Here is a 14,998-nt window from a genome sequence, read left to right as displayed (position 1 = left end):
CAGATAATAGACTCGAAGATATGACATTACCTGAGGATAGGATAGACTTAAACATCCAAGATCCAATATATCAAAATAAAGAAGCTGTAACCCAGTTCCCCGAAAGATGGATTACACTTGTACTGTTAAAGGCAAACCCTAAGAGAAGACGGAAACGCTCCGGAGTTAGGTGTCATATGACGCAGTTACTCACCGTCGAGCGAGTTTTGTCCGCAAAAAAGAGGTGTCGTTCATTTGTTCTAAAAATTTAACTTGGTGCATAACGAAATGTCCACTCAAGGGAGGTGTCCGTTAGGAGAGGTCGAAAGTGTCTTGAAACTATAATAAATCTAGTTAAATGAAGATGTAGAGTTGAAGTTTACGGAGGTGTGGCATTGAATTCTTAGAAAGGCCTGAAAAGGTCTTAAAAACAGTAAAGTAACTGAAAAGCTCTCCATTCTCTAAAATGTCGAACCAATATGGATTTCGTTGAAAAGTACTACATCCCCTTCGATCTGGGGCTACTTATGATTTCAAGAACCTATCAAAACCGTACTTTAAAGTAAGGTTTCCAAGAGTCAACTAAAGAACTAAAGCACACCCTCGTACACGCAAAGCACATAGAACCCCGCGTGCCCGCAGCAAAGCATTACGGCTTTCCATCGTTCTCCCCCTCAGAGCAACTTGAGCAGTTACTGCTGTACATGACAAAACGGAAGTGAAGCGAATTTTTTTTGCGAATTATCCTTGTTGTTGCTCTTATTTGTTTTTTTTTCTGCAAACACTTTTGTACAGCCTTCCGTTGAATGTAATGTGCGCACTCATTGCAACGCCGTCAGTGTAACCGCAACGCAGAAATTCGATCGCAGGACTTGCTAGCGGCTAAGGGTTAAGCAATCAATAGTCGAGGAATGTTTCGAACCGTACAGTACAAGCAGCAGCGGTTTTTCTTCAACTTCAACTTTTACTTGCCGCGTATCTTATTGCCGCTGCTGCTGCTGAAAGCTCCTGCCACAGCCAGTCAGCCTGCAGTAATATTGGCACTGACTGCCTTTGGCGGTCGTTTTCCAGTGCATTGTCATGTTTTATTTAACGGCATTTTATTTGCGTCAGCCGCCGGGTCTTGATGGCTCGAAAAGAAAGTTTCACAAGTTTCGCAGGCAGAAGTTACGTGAGACGAAATTGAAGCGACTGTATGATTGTGTGCGCAATGAAAGAAGGCTAAGGAAAGCAAATAAGAAAGTAACGGCATATTTTTTTATAAAGCTGTAGATTTTTGAAACTTCTTCGCATAAATTATATTTGTATTCCGCGAATATCGATCGTTTTTAAGTATAATATTTTTATTTCTAATGGGTATACAAAACTAACGGTACTAATAATTAAACTTGTTCATAAATTAATGGTCGCACTTGTACTATTAGGTTAACATTCTGTAGCCTGTAACTCGCTTTAATCAATCAATTCACATTTGCAACAACAACTCACACACTACATATTGTTGTTGTTGCTCTACTTCTGTATTCCCTTCTAATGCTGTGCCGTCTACAATTGTTATTAGCTTGCATACGCTGTTCTCTATTGCCACTTCATCAGCAGTGTTTGCTCGTGTTCGCAGTTATTAGTGCGGTCAGCCAGTCGATGCCACTCTCTCGCAATAGCCATTGAATGTCATCACTGCAATTGTAATCCACCACAAAATCAACGCCAATGCATTAAGTACACTAATACGTACCCGCACATTTACAAGAGTCTATAAATGGTGTGTGGAGACCTACCCAGTGGTAAAACTGAAGAGATCAAAGTTAGCGTTTTGATTGATTTGATTCTATTAAATATTCCTAAACATCTGCAGATATTGCTCCATAAATATCTTTTGTTATCAAGTGACAGTAAGCGCATTCACGTATTGGGTCCCACGTCGTCTACCTCGGAACCACACCAACAATCGAAATCCAACGCAGAATCACTATTGTGTGTAGGTTCTACTTTGGACTGAATTGAAAAGTAAAGTCCTCTCTCGTCCAATCAAAATCAAACTCTACTAGTGGTTCATTATTTCTGTCAGGCTTTAGCTGAAGAAGCGCGGACGATGTCGACATCCGATGAGATTGCACTGGGATTTTCGAGAGGTTTTGCAGAAGATTTATGGTCTTTTGAACATTGACAACGGCGAATACCGGAGACGATGGAATGAGTAACGACGACATTGACATTGTTCAGCGTATTAAAAGATAGTGGCCACACGAGCTAGGTCATGTTGTCCGAATGGAAGAAAGCACTGCAGCTTTCGAAGTGTACGATACAGTACCCGCTGGTGGAAGTCGAAAAAGTGGAAGAGCTCCACTCATGTTTTTATTGCGTTGATGCGTTGGAAAGATTAGGTGGATAGCGACTTGGTTTCGCTTGGGATTTCCAATACACACTATATATATATATATATATATATATATATATATTTGGCGTAGGAATCCACCAGAGCGCGCCACTCATTCCTCCTTTTTGCTTTTTGGCGCCAACTGGAAACACCAAGTGAAGAAGTGAAGCCAGGTCACCCCAATAACGAGCTATGGCAATAATAAGGCTGTAACATCCCACAGATATCTTTCGCAGAACTTTTCGAAAACAACGTGACCTATTTGTGTTACATTATATCCTCTCCAATCTCGTACAAACCAACCATCACCGCCTCGCCTCATCATTAATGCGAAGAATATCAACTTCGCGTTGATCGGATTAGCAATGTGATGCGGCGCCGAACGTCATGCAAAGCTCATTCACAAATCCATAGCTGGCTAAATAGCTAATCAAGAGCTAAACGTTTGCCACTGGCACCGCTTAATCCTTCAAGTTGCATTCTCGACTCATCCGATCACAATTCAATTATCCACTCGCTTGCTATTTCGCGTTGTCTCTCCGACTCCTTTGTGTTTCTATGCCAATTATGTCGATTAAAGCCGCGCATTCTGTGCTAATTAAACTTGACGCATTTACAGTTATACATACTTAGCTTTTAATTGGAAATATTGTGGGCGAGATGCTATTGTTGTTGTTGTGGCATGTATTAAATTAACATTGCCACAAATTAATTAGGAATAACCGAGTGAAATGAAGACGATTAATGAAGAGTGATAAAGATGAATTATTGCAAGAGAAATTGTGGTTAAATGGCAAGAAAATAGTTGAAAACAAACTTTAATCGTGAATTCAGAAATAAGACAACTTTTCAAAAGATAAACTACTCTTCCTTGTACCGCACATTTTCACCATAATCAACAACAATTTCCAATCGCTGATTTGCAAGCAAGTTGCAGCGATGAGCACAATGTCACTTTGATAAGGCTACTGTTAAGAGCATAACAATACACTGCTAACGGTAAATGCTTTTTTAATATAAAATATAAAATTTATAGTGTGTAATACATTATTTATTGACGCAAGGCAGTAGACGAAAATCGCTTGCAGCATAAAATGTACCTGCTTATCTACATCTTATTCATACCTACTCGTATATTAAATCGCCATTCCTTCTTGCCTCTCAACAGATTTTTATATGTGACTACAACAACAACGTAAGGCATATTAACAAGTCAATCCTTTTGCCATACTCATGCGGAGCAATAAACCTAACTACGTAGGAAGGAGCAAAAGGATGAGAAGACGGATAAAAGATAGGTAAAGTATTGTGGTACAAAGTAGATGGGGTTTTCACGGAGGTTCGACATGCTAAATTTTCTTTTGCCCAACTAGTTTCAGAACTTATTTGGAACTAAGATATAAATAAGCAGTCTAAAATGAAACTATTCTCACACCAAAATATTCGTAAATCCCCTCTTTACCCTTCAAATAAGCCCTTAGTTCTGAACACTAAATCTCAAATGTCTTCTTTGCAATAAAAATCGTGTGAAAATATTATTAGACTCCCTGGAACCATCACAGATGACTTGAACCCCAGATTTCAGATCTCTCAGTTCAAGTTTGCTCCGAAGATGGACGAAAACTAGTAGAATCCAACATTTACCAATAAGATCAAGATCTGAATGAATAAAATCAAGACTCGAGATCGGTAAACTCAGTCGGAAGAATCACGCATTTTTTGAGAAGAAATATCAATTATATTAGTTAAGATCTTGAAACTGTAAATGGATGGTCTAGTAGTGGTATGCATGTAACATTCTATAAATATTTTTGGACACTCTCGGTTGGATATTCATCCCGATTCAAGAGACCCAACTGTTTGGAAATGCTCTTGAAATGGTAGCACCTAAATTCCTTACGTAAATCAAGGTTTTTGATACATTTTATCGATAAAACTGTCGTCTTCTCGTGTTGAATCCATTTTATATTCTATACACAGTAATAAATTAAACGATATTATAATAAGTTCTTCAACTTGTCCCCGGCAGAAAAACAATATAAAAGGTCCTATCGGTCGAATTCAGAAGAAGAAACTGTGTTCCGCGAACTGTTGCTAGAACAGATACATTGCTCTTTCTGGGAACCGGAGAAAACCTATCTAAATAGATTTAAGGTAAGGTCCAAGACGTCCAAGACCTGTGCATATTTTTTAACAAAATTTCAATTAAGTAATTTTTTTTTTTAAATATAATCTCGAATGAGCGAAACTCAGTTGGTCTCCACATACAGGCTTAGCAGACATAACGTAGACTCTCAAATACAACAGACACTAGCTACATCAATGTAGACTATACACTTGTTACGTGGCTACAATAACATAATAGTAAGCACGGGAGAAGCCAAGCGGCAAATGCGGTGCAAGATATTAAGCCATCGAACGCTTAAGTTGAGCCGGCGAAAGATTTTTGCTCTCAACTTTAAGTCAGAACGAACAAAAGAATTTTTTGTGCTACAAAATAGGCACTACTAAACCACTTCCACCCCGCATAGCCTATCTAGAGTAGTGCACTTCTAACAGAAAATCCTTTCATTCAACGCTTGCTAAATGCGGCATATTGCCTCGGCTGCTTCGGACAGTTGGTGGCACAGAGGCACATCATCATTATGGAATTTGTACTTGAGTGCTATGTATTTTCTCCCCCATTTGCTACGCAGCGGCCGCACGGGTATTACGAAATTCGTGGCCAAGGCAGAAGGAGAAAAATGTAATATACATTCAGCTCGACTACTTTTTCTTGCCTCATTTTTCTTAATTTCTCTAATAGTACGAATTCTTGCTGAAAGCAGAAAGTATACAATTTCCGCACACTTACCAACATACACGAACACTTCTTACGAATGAGTTGAGAAGTGTTTCTTGATGACGCTGATGTGGGCGAGAAGAATGAATTATTGGAAAATAAAGTGTTAAACACCAAAGCAAATGAATTGCAAATCTTTTAAAATTACCAAAAGTAGGAAAATCAAACAAAAAGGTTTTCAAAAGGGAAAGTGTATGAAAAATGTAGAGAAAAATTACAAAAGCACAAAAGGGCAAAAGCAAGTGCTTTACAACAAATCTGAAAGTGTTGGAAAAACAATTTATTGAGTTTCTGAGCAAAAGAAAATTAGAAAGTCGAATAAGGATAGAAAAGAAAATGGGAAAAGTTACAGTTATAAATGTGAAGAAGATATATGTATATGTAAGGTTGTAAAGAATTGAGTATAAAGGTCAACAATTTGCCAAACTTACAGTATCTACCTTATGAGCTTCCCATAGCGTACACACTTTCAAATACGAACAAGTAAAGAAGAGCCGCCGCATTTCGCTAGAAGCGAAGGCATCTTACATATCGAATGAATAAAGTATGTTTGAGTTCCGATATATGTGGCCAACAAACTTTCGACAAAAATTATTATACTATATTTCATGAATGGACTTGTGGTAAGACACGGATCGAAATCTTCCAAGTCTTAACCTTATTTTCCCAGATTTCTACCTTAAACTGCATTGATCGCGCATGTCTCACTGCTTGACCTTATGTGATACCACACTAGACAAGAAATATTAAAATCCGGACCTCACGTGACTACAAAAAAGAATAAACTTGACCAGGTCTCCTTAAATTGTTCAAAAACCATACCTCTCTTGATCTCCCAAGAAGTAACCAAAGAAACCCATTAAAATGTAAACGAACCTAACCTCACTTGACCCATCAAAATATAAGAACACCTGATGACGTGATCACCAAAATATATACAAACTTGATATTAAGTTTCCTCAAAATTTAACCAACCTTGAGATCAGGGAACCTTTAAAATTAAAAAAAAAAAAACTGATCCAAGACCTCTCAATTTAAACGAACCTCGGACCCCCCAAGATGTAAACAAAACTTGACATCATGTGACTTTTGTTTACATTTTGGTCTCGGTCATTGGCATTTGGCTGGGGTTTCTTTACATTTTTGCCGAGGCCATTGACTTTTGAGCCAGAGTTTGTTGTGATGACAGATTTGTTTAAATTTTGGCAGTTGACGTGATGTTAGATTTGTCTACAATTTTATTGGTCACGTGATCTCAAAATGGAATGCCTCCGACATTTTTTCTTTAAGTTAATGCATATTGCGGATGTATAAAAAGCGGGAATGTAAACATAACTTGTGGAAGCTTGTGGAAGATTCAAAATGCACAGAGAAAAGAAAATGGTGTGCAAGAAAAATAATTTCTCTTCTTTCGACACCAACACTCCGAAGTACTCAGAAAGTCGAATGTGTAAGTATCGTACGAAAAAATGTGCAAAAGTATGTTAAGCTATGCACTCGAATTTGTTACATCTACAGCAAAGGCAATAAATTATCAGTTGCAGCACAGCCGTGTGCTGAACGAAACGTGCAGATTGTGAGTATGCTGTCTGGCTAAAAGCTAAGGTGCAAATACTCTTTCATGGTAAGGCACTGAGGAGTATGCATTTCATATTAGTAGTATATGTATACGAGCATGTCTACATATGGACATTTTTCATGCTTATTAATGATGACTGTGACATGCTTATTATTTGCGAGTATTTTATGAAGATAAAGTGTGCTAAATTGTAGAGCTTTTTTGGAAAAAAGTAGTTGAAAAAAGTCGCCAGATGTTTGAAGTTAGATATTTGCATATGAATTTAAACAGTTATTTAAATCGCAAAAGTTAAGCCTAAAAATGCATTGGATTTATCCTTGAAGAATATTTGCCTGAATAGAGCAGTCTTTTCAGGCCAAATAATTCTTAACTTTTATGTCAATATTTGACAATAGCAAATTATGGTACTTCCACTTTGGAGTGAAATCAACAGCAGACGACTTAACCCCGAAGTTCAACACCATTTGAAGAAAAATAAATAAAGATACTGTGAAGTGTCAGAAGTCAACGAAAATAATGACCTAATTATACCCTGAACGGGGTATATTAAGTTTGTCACGAAGTTCGTAACACCCAGAAAGAAGCGTCGAAGGCCCTATAAAGTATATATATAAATGATCAGTATGTTGAACTGAGTCGATTTAGCCATGTCCGTCTGTCTGTATATATACGAACTAGTCCTTCAGTTTTTAAGATATCGTATCGAAATTTTGCAGATGTTATTTTCTCTTCAAGAAGCTAGCCATTTGTTGGAACTGCCGTTATCGGACCACTATATCATATAGCTGCCATACAAACTGAACGATCGGAATCAAGGGCTTGTATGGAAAACTTCCGCATTTTACTACATATCTTCACGAAATTTGGTGTGAGTCATTGCTCATAGAAATAATTTAATATCCGAAAAAATTGTTCAGATCGGTTCACTATAGCATATAGATGTCATACAAACTGAACGATCGGAATCAATGGCTTGTATGGAAAACTTCCGCATTTTACTACATATCTTCACGATATTTGGTGTGAGTTATTGCTCATAGAAATAATTTAATCTCCGAAAAAATTGTTCAGATCGGTTCACTATAACATATAGCTGCAATACAAACTGAACGATCGGAATCAAGGGCTTGTATGGAAAACTTCATTGTTGAGATCGGTTAAAATGTTTTCTTTTTTTTTTTACTTACTTTTTCTTACGTCTTTAGATTAGCTTAAACACATAGTTACTAAAAGAAATGCACCTGTGAAGGGTATATTAACTTCGGCTGTACCGACTTCATTTTTTTTTTTAACTTTTTTTCTTGTTGTTACTACAATCACCTCATTCTAACTACCCCTAGTTACTTTGTCCTCTATTCAAGTATCGAAAGAAAATGTACAGAAACGGTATTTAGCTTTAATTTAATTAATATCCGGACGGAAATCAGGTTGGTATCGAAAAGGTGTAAGGTCCCCATGATGGGTGGATCCCCCTTGATAGCGATCGCACACACATTAAATGTTGCTAAGAATATGTTTTTTTTTAACGATATGCAGTTTTTATAGACACAGATAGACGCTGATCCTGATCAAGTGTTCTACAGTGCCATCTATCGGAATTTCAATGTTCCTACATTCAGCAACGTTAATCAGTCTCTTTACAGTTACTTAAGAAGATTGCGTCTGGTTATAGGTTTAGGTTCAGGAACTTCTTATTCAGACAACTTAAAACCTTAAAAAGACTAATCGAGGTTCCTTTCGATTTCAACGAAATTAGTAGTTGATATTTCATTTACGATAGCAAATGAGGTCTTCAGAATTTTGCTATTTAATTTTTTAGTATAAAATAAATTGTAACGAGCTTCTCGGGAGAGTGGATTAAATAAAAGTATAAGTTCGAATCCCGGAATTCTAGAAAACTCAAGGTAAGCTATCGGAGACTTAAGAAGGTAGATATTTGTTAAAAATTCACGTGGATTTATAACAATTTGTACTGTGCTACATATATTTTAATTCACATTTTCTTATTTAATTACGAACTCACCTTAAAGACATTATTGACATACTCGTACATATGCTTAGAATAATCAGACTTACCTAAAAGGAAGAAATAGAAAAATCAATACATTAATAATAATTAAATTATAGTTTTCAAAACGCAAAATTTATTATAAATATTAAAATAAGTTAACGGTAATTCAAGAAAATCTTTCAATTATCATTATATTAATTGGGTATTGAAATCATTTGCTTTACTTCTCTCTTTTGAAGCAATCAATGGCACTCGACTGGAATTAATTATTTGACTGATTATACTATTACAACTGAATAAGCGAGGAAACAGCGATTTTCACTGCAACACACAAACATTTCAACAATTCAAGGTAGTAAAGCAAAAAGCGTTGTACAAACCTGCTCAAGCTTAAAGTTGAGTTCAACAAGCACTTTTCGCTATGATACTACCGAACTGCACTTGGCATATCCGAAGCTTTAACCCTTTCGACCCCGATTTTCTTCCTGTAATCTTAAAATTTTTTTTTTAGTTTTAATCTCATTATATTTATTCTAGAAAGGTATAGTAAAATTTTCAACTCGCCACTCCCACCCGTTTGAGCGCTACAGAATGTTGCCTGTGAGCAACGTTGGGCAATGGTGGTATAGAATTTATTAATATTTTTTTTTTTCTAATCGCATTTTATTTTATTTATTGGGGAAAAATTAGGTATGAAAAGACAAAAAACAGTTTTTATTGTTATTGCAGCAAAGATGGACCTTACATTTAAGACATTTGGACATTGGAGTTCCTGTCTTGCACAACCTGCAGCGCCCTTTTTCACCGAATACTACCCAATGTTCCGTCTTATCATATCGTTTCGTTTCTGGAGGGTTCGGCTGGAATCTGTACTTTTTCGTGTTATGCGACGACACACTGCTCGATGGAGAGTTTGTATCGCTATCATTCCTCTCTGCGTTGGACGGTCTGCCTCGCTTTCTTTGCATAGAAACTGCAGAAGACGTAGATTGCAGAAGGGCATCAGCAATTTCCAGTTGAAATTTTATTAGGGGAATGTGTTTCTGTTTCGGATGAAGCAAATTTAAATGTTTTCTATAAAGCAGCCACGCATTTGTAACAGACGTTCCCAGACACCAATAAAAAATTCGTATATACCACTTCCTTGAGCGGTGGTTAACTTTATAAAGTTCCATCAACATGTCCGCTAGATCCACACCTCCCATGCCTTTGTTGTAGTTAGCAACTATCGCAGGTCTTTGGACATCTACGTGTGTTTTTTCTTTTGGGTTCCAACGTTTGCAAATGCCAACTGGTTCATGACTTATATGCGATGATATAAGTTGGACCGGCTTATTGTCAAACCACCTTACACATACAATATTATGATTGGTTTCACATTTCATGTCATAAGATCCTCTTCCACGTTTTTTGAGTTCCGCTTCTGAAAGTAACTGGCAGTTGCTTATTCGATTTTTACGTATAGTACCAGTGGCGAATATGCCCATTTCCTTCAATGCAATCAGAAGGCTTACTGATGTAAACCAGTTATCAAAATAAAGTTTGAAGTTCTTGTGTTTGGGAATAGTTTTCGCTAAATAGAGAACTATATCCGAGGAAAGTCCCAATCCATATGATTGACAGGTGCCTTCACCAACATACAGCGTGAAATCATATACAAGTCCAGACGTTCCAGCACGCGTAAACATTTTCAACCCCCATTTGTGAGGCTTAGCTGGATTGTATTGTTTGTACGTTGATCGTCCTGTAAGCAAAAGTAACAACAAAAATACGGATACAACACATGTGTAAGCACATACCTTTGAACGCAATTATTTGCTCATCAACGCTTTGATGTTCTTCTTGAGGAAGTTTATTGAAGTTTTCTCTGATGATATCGAGCAGTGGACGTATCTTGTATAGCTTGTCATAATTTAAATCTTCTTTTTTAGGCTGCTTGCTGTTATCATTAAAATGTAAACACTGTTTAATTTTGTCAAATCTATTACGAGGTATTGAATCTGTTATAGCGGTAAGCTTAATATTTTGAGACCATGCCATTTTAAATTGGGGTAGTTTTAAAACACCTAAGTACAGTAGAGTACCAATATATCGTCTTATTTCTACACTGGTACATTTAAGTTCAAGGCCCAGTTCTTGAAGTCCATACAAATCAGTTTGCTGCGTGATCAAATCAATAGCACGACAGTCAAAAAATTGTGAAAAATATTCTACGGGCATCATGACGTCGTGAATTTCCAAGTCGACATCTGCCTTCCATACACTTTCAGGAGCTTCAAATGGCTTTGATCTCCATTTTAATGCCTTCGAATCAATTTTTTCAATGCAAAACCCTTCACTAGAACAAGATTCATGCTCGTTGTCTTCCGTAATTATATTGTCAAGAAGTCCGATTTCTATGCTTTCCCCTCTTTCCATAATCCCTTGCAAATTCTGCTCCAGCACTGCAGACACATCCTCTATCTCATCACCACTTTCTTCATCAGTTGAAACATCGCAATCGAAGTTTAAAATTCGTTGTACGTCCTCATTTGACAAACCTTTATCTTGAGGCCTCATAACTAAAGTCATGGAAATTTTATACCACAATTGCCCAAAGTTGCTCACAAGCAACTTCGCATATGTAAAAATTACTCACCTGATGTTGGTTTAAAACTAAAGAAATTTTCTTGCAAAAATATTTCACTTAACAATCGCTGAAAAGTAGTTCATTTACAGATTGATAATTTTTGTTACAATTATTTAAAAAATTCTCTCTTTTAAAAATGTTCTCCTTCATGCAGAAATAAATTTTCGCCGACACTGCTGCAGTCTTTATTATCAAATTGCTTTGCTAAATGATTTACTAGTGATTTTTTTTTTGATCACACCACGTGCTGACTCATAAGACTACCGTTATCATATCGGTTCAATAAACAAAAACAAAAATAACGCTGGTGGTAGGCCTATGAACTAGCGAAATTGCCCTCAGGCAACATTGGGGTCGAAAGGGTTAAATTATAAAATACAAATTACCAAAATGGCCACAGACAACGCAGGTCCTTAATACAAACACACACACACAAACAAAGAAGCAGTGATCCACAGTAGGCAACAACGCATAGGCCATGACATAAGCGATATTGGTGTGGCAGCAAAAAAGTAGCAATAGTGTGGCAACGTTATAAAATAAATACAAACAAATATACATTGAATACAGTACAGAGAGTACAGAGGCTAGATTTATTTATATGTTTATGGGTGTATATAGAAAATCGTAAATTTCCCAGCGGCATAAAACTGGAAAACGCGCGCCAGCAGCGTTGCAGAAGCGTAAAATTCTTTTTTCACACATTTGTTGGCGTTTTTGAGTTGCAAGCGTCACACAAATATGCCAGCGCAAAGCTACGTACACACTTTTAAATGCACAAAGTGCGACTGTTGTATATAAATTATTTTATTTTATATTTTTTCGCTTTGTTGTTGCTTCGAAACGCAGATGAGTTGAATATTTTGCAGACGTCGCATGTGCCGCATTTTTGCTGGCTTGTTGCAGAAGGTAACACGCGAATGCTGGAGCAACTATGTGCCTTTTATGGCCAACAGACTACTGGAGTGGAAGAGTGGAAGATGCGTGCGAGAGGAGGGTAGAGGCGTGAGTAGCGCATCAGAAGCGGTGGCTTCGCGTGTAGGTGCTATGACAATTTCGGGGCCGCTCGGTGTAGTGGTGCGTGAAGCGCATATAAAATAATGTATGTGTCAGAAGCAGTAGGTGGGCATAATTTTTGAATTTTTCTTTACTAGTTTAATGCATTGTATTGGTGGAGCGGGGCGTATGAGTAATTTTTGAGAACGTTGCGGAATATACTCGTAGAAATGGACTGATGTGCTTTTGTTTTCAGGTTAAGAAGGAAAAGTCACTTTTCCTTGGTAATTTATATTTTGGCGGTTGGTCTGGAAACTATTTGTTTTCAAAATATTGGGAAAAAAATACGGAGAGGAAATTGAGTTGAACGAAAGACGAAATTCAAAAGAGAAACTTATTTAGAATTATTAAAATTAAAAATAAACAACTTAGAAAAGGTGATATGCGGTATAAAGCTCACCGGATATTTTTAACCCCTAATATTAGGTATATGGGAGCTAAGGAAGTTAGGACCCGATTTCAACTATTTTTAGCAGAGAGACACACTATTGGAAGAAAAAGATTATCTTTAAAATACTTTCGATAAAAAACAAGTAAGGAAGGGCTAAGTTCGGTGTAACCGAACATTTTATACTCTCGCAATTTATTTATTTAACATTATTTATATTATATAATACACAATTTTACCTACATATTCGTCATATATATTGTATAAAGTTCATTGAAAGTTGGAAACCATAGTATTAGGTTAGAAGCACCGAGGTCCTCATGTTCGATATATGGGGCCTTGAAAACCTATGGTCCGATTTCGGCGATTTTTAGAATGGGGCTGCCACACTATAAACATAGTATTTGTGCAAAGCTCTGAACCGATATCTTCACTAGTGCTTACTTTATATATTGTAAAGTGAACGATTCAGATCGTCTTCAAAGTTCTGGTATATAGGAAGTAGGCGTGGTTGTGAACCGATTTGGCCTATTTTCACAACATATCATTGAGATGTAAGGAAACTATTACTAACCAACTTTAATTGAAATCGGTCGAGTAGTTCCTGAGATATGGTTTTTGACCCATAAGTGGGCGACGCCACGCCCATTTTCCAGTTTGTAAAAAAATCTGAGTGCAGCTTCCATATGCCATTTCTTATGTGAAATTTAGTGTTTCTGACGTTTTTCGTTAGTGAGTTAACCCACTTTTAGTAATTTTCAACCTAACCTTTGTATGGGAGGCGGACGTGGTTATTACCCGATTTCTTTTATTTTCGGACTGTATTAAGAAGTGGCTATAAATCACGACTGCAGAAAGTTTGGTTTATATAACTCTATTGGTTTCCGAGATATGTACAAAAACCTATTTGGGGGCGGGGCCACGCCCACCTCCCCAAAAAAATTACATCCAAATATGCCCCTTCATAGTGCGATTCTTCATACCAAATAGCTCCATAGCTTTATTTATGGCTTAGTTATGACACTTTATGTGTTTTCGGTTTCCGCCATTTTGTGGCAGGGGTCCGATTTTGCTCATTTTCGAAAGCAACCTTCCTATGGTGCCAAGAAATAAGTGTGCCAAATTTCATCAAGATATCTCAATTTTTACTCAAGTTATAGCTTGCACAGACGGACGGACAGACAGATTCGCATTTGAACACCACTCTTCACCCTGATCACTTTGGTATATCTAACTCTTTTAGTTTTAGGTGTTACAAACAACCGTTATGTGAACAAAACTATAATACTCTCTAGCAACTTTGTTGCGAGAGTATAAAAATTATTGATTGGAACTAAAGTCTTCATATTCAATATATAGGGCCTTGAAAAGTTATAGTCCTATTTCAACAACTTTTAAATGAGTGATGCCACCGCTGAAATAAATTGTTCCGATATCTTCACTGATGCTTAATTTATAGATTCTAAATCTAAACGAATCAGATGGACTTCAAAATTGTGGTATGTGGGAAGTAGGCGTGGTTGTAAACCGATTTCGCCCATTTTCATACTAAACCATTAGGATGCCAAAAAAAAGTTATGTAATGAATTTCGGTAGTAGTTCCTGAGATATGCTTTTAGACTCATATATGGGGTATGCCACGCCCATCATCCATTTCGTATACCAATCTTAGCGCAGCTTTTCAGTACCATCTTTACAATAAAATTTAAGGTTTCTGGTGTTTTCCTTACTGAATTAAACCACTTTAGTAGTTCTCAACATAACCTTTGTATGGAAGGTAGGCATGGTTATAATCCAATTTCATGCATATTCATGCTGCATAATGAAGTGCCTAAGGGAAATGAATATAGAAAGTTTGGTTTCATACAAAAATGCCCCTCCATTGTATGGTCTTTGTACCAAATTTACAATATTGTAGGCGTGGCCGTGGATTTCGCCTATCTACTATACTTTCTTATGGTGCCAAGGAAAAAGTGTACCACGTTTTATCAAGATTATAAAATTTTTGCTCCAGCGATAGCTTGCATAGACGGACAAACAGACACCCAGATTTTAACTTTACGCATCATCCTGATCTTCTTTTTCTTGACTGGCGTAGACACCGCTTACGCGCCACGCATCGCTCCTTTTGGCAGTT

General features: G+C 37.0%; 2 protein-coding genes across 4 annotated transcripts in view; both read right to left on the bottom strand.

Moving 5' to 3' along the window:
* Positions 1-14,998, bottom strand: part of LOC105215904 (stathmin) — a 204,731-nt gene that overhangs the window by 143,022 nt on the left and 46,711 nt on the right. The gene's annotated exons all lie outside the window — the stretch shown is intronic.
* Positions 9,430-11,799, bottom strand: LOC128920461 (piggyBac transposable element-derived protein 2-like). Of its 2 annotated transcripts, XM_054227735.1 has the most exons (3): positions 11,427-11,799; positions 10,588-11,349; positions 9,430-10,532 (listed from the first exon to the last, which is right to left on the bottom strand). In XM_054227735.1, exons 2-3 carry the CDS (start codon positions 11,345-11,347, stop codon positions 9,475-9,477), a joined length of 1,818 nt encoding a protein of 605 aa, XP_054083710.1. In that variant the 5' UTR covers positions 11,348-11,349; positions 11,427-11,799; the 3' UTR covers positions 9,430-9,474. The 2 variants fall into 2 exon arrangements, with proteins under 2 accessions (XP_054083710.1, XP_054083709.1); XM_054227734.1 differs by having other exon boundaries at positions 10,588-11,799.

The sequence above is a fragment of the Zeugodacus cucurbitae genome, chromosome 3, assembly GCF_028554725.1.
Source record: "Zeugodacus cucurbitae isolate PBARC_wt_2022May chromosome 3, idZeuCucr1.2, whole genome shotgun sequence".
NCBI classification, from domain to species: Eukaryota; Metazoa; Arthropoda; class Insecta; order Diptera; family Tephritidae; genus Zeugodacus; species Zeugodacus cucurbitae.
The sequence above is the reverse complement of the archived record's forward strand: the minus strand, read 5'-3'. Positions and strand labels throughout refer to the sequence as shown.